General features: G+C 45.1%; 1 protein-coding gene across 1 annotated transcript; it reads left to right on the top strand.

The window, feature by feature from the left end:
• The first annotated feature begins 570 nt into the window (after positions 1-570).
• LOC121547018 (E3 ubiquitin-protein ligase TRIM39-like) lies at positions 571-1,893 on the top strand. Its single transcript, XM_041858123.2, has one exon. The coding sequence runs from the start codon at positions 571-573 to the stop codon at positions 1,891-1,893; it is 1,323 nt and encodes a 440-aa protein (XP_041714057.2).
• The last annotated feature ends 329 nt before the right edge of the window (positions 1,894-2,222 follow it).

Raw genomic sequence — 2,222 nt, 5'->3', positions numbered from 1 at the left:
CAAACATATTATCCAGATGGTTTAGCATCAATTTATTAGTCACTACTTCTCCAAACTTTCAAATGAAAAAGCGGGATAGGTAAAGTACAGTACAATCTTTTCTTAACTCTTCCTCCTCTGGATAAAATATAAATGTATGGAAAATGTTGAAACTGTGAATCAATATTGTTTTGGTATCACTACCAAAAATCAATACATAGTATTCAGAAAATGAATTACTGTATAATGCTGACTCATTCCAGGAATTATTCTTATAATTTGTATTGTGTTACAGAAATGGCATCCTCCAGCATTCTCATGTCTGAAGATCAGTTCCAGTGCTCCATCTGTCGGGATGTGTTCATTGAGCCAGTCTCCACTCCATGTGGACACAACTTTTGCAAGGCCTGTATTAGTGGATACTGGGATAGCACTGGCCTGTGCCAGTGTCCAATGTGTAAGCATAATTTCTACATAAGACCAGAGCTAAAGACCAACACGACACTTAGAGATGTTGCAGATCATTTTAAGAGGACGAGAGACAGAGATGAATCCCTTCTTGAGGCTGGAAAAGGGGTCTGTGACGCCAACATGGAGAACCTGGAAGACAGAATCATGTGTAAGAAACACAACACACTTCTTGAGCTGTTCTGTAGAACTGACCAGACATGTGTTTGTCAGTTCTGCATTGAGACAGACCACAAGACTCACCACATCGTCCATCTAGAGGAAGAGTGTGGAGAGAGGAAGGCTCAGCTGGGAAAGACGGAGGCACAAGTACAGCAGATGATCCAGGAGCGAATGCAAAAGGGTTGGGAGATCAAACATTCAGTAGAGCTCAGCAAGAGAGACGCAGAGAGAGAGATAGCGGACAGCATGCAGGTCTTCACTGATCTGGTGCACTTCATTGAGAGAAGCCAGGCTGAGCTCATTGAGGTGGTTGAGGAGAAGCAGAAAGCAGCAGAGAAGCGGGCTGAAGGGTTCATTAAAGAGCTGGAGCAGGAAATCAATGAGCTACTGAGGAGAAGCACTGAGCTGAAGCAGCTCTCACATACTGAGGACCACCTTCACCTCCTCCAGAGCTCCCCATCCCTATGTACCCCTCCAAATGCCAAGAACTGGTCTGATATCAGTATTCACACTGAGCTGGTGAATGTGAGGAGAGTTTTGAGGAACTCTGTGTCAGAGCTGGAGGAGAAGACGAGGAAAGCATTTTCTGAGCTTATGGAAAAATGCAATAAAGCAATGGAGAAGTTTCCTGACAATCTGAAGTTTCCTGACAAGCTGAAGATTCCTGACAATCTGAAGAGTATGAAGCAGTATGCAGTGGATGTGACTCTGGACCCTGATACAGCAAATCCCTTTCTTGGCCTGTCTGCGGACAGGAAACAAGTGAGTGTTGGACAGACATGGAACGTTCGCCCTGAAAACCCAAAGAGGTTTGTTAGTCGCTGTATTCTGGGAAAGGAGGGCTTCTCCTCAGGGAGATTTTACTATGAGGTGCAGATGGAGGGGAGGATTTGCTGGGAGTTAGGAGTGGCCAGAGAGTCCATCAATAGGTCCATCGAGAGGCAATACTTAGGGAGTAGATTAGATTTAGGGCTTCCACTGACCCCTGAGGGTGGATTCTGGACAGTGGGACAGAAGAATATGTTTATGGATACTATCTCTATTACCCATGCGGCCAACACCTCTCCTTCTGTAACCCTCACCTTGAAAAAGCCCCAGAAGATGGGGGTGTTTGTGGATTATGAGGAGGGTCAGGTGTCCTTCTATAATGTGGAGACCAGGGCTCATATCTTCTCTTTCACTGGCTGCAACTTCACTGAGAAACTCTATCCATTCTTTGACTGCGGGATTCATGACGATAACAGTCAAGCATTGATCATCTCCGCTGTCAGTCATACAGACTGAATTAGGGTACATTAAGGTTACAGGGCACAATAGTAAGGCCGGGATTCAATCTGAAACCTCGCTATAGTGCGCTTGACATTTAAAGGTAATTTCCAATTGAGCCGACATCTGTAGCGCTTACCTTGAATGCGAACTCCGTGAACGCGGGTAACATTGCCTTTAAAAGCCACATTGTCGACTAGAGCGTGCTTATTGAATCCCAGCCTTAATTCAATTTTCTGCCAACAATAGCCCCGCCACTTGGTTTGCCAAAGCTGAGGGATGGCCTGGAGAAATGTAACCACTCTCAAATTCATAGATGGACCAAGGACTGACAGTTCATGAGATCA

The sequence above is a fragment of the Coregonus clupeaformis genome, chromosome 31, assembly GCF_020615455.1.
Source record: "Coregonus clupeaformis isolate EN_2021a chromosome 31, ASM2061545v1, whole genome shotgun sequence".
NCBI classification, from domain to species: domain Eukaryota; kingdom Metazoa; phylum Chordata; class Actinopteri; order Salmoniformes; family Salmonidae; genus Coregonus; species Coregonus clupeaformis.
The sequence above is the reverse complement of the archived record's forward strand: the minus strand, read 5'-3'. Positions and strand labels throughout refer to the sequence as shown.

Coding starts and splice junctions, on each gene's coding strand:
- LOC121547018 (XM_041858123.2), top strand. CDS start 571: ATGGAGAACCTGGAAGACAGAATCATGTGTAAGAAACACAACACACTT.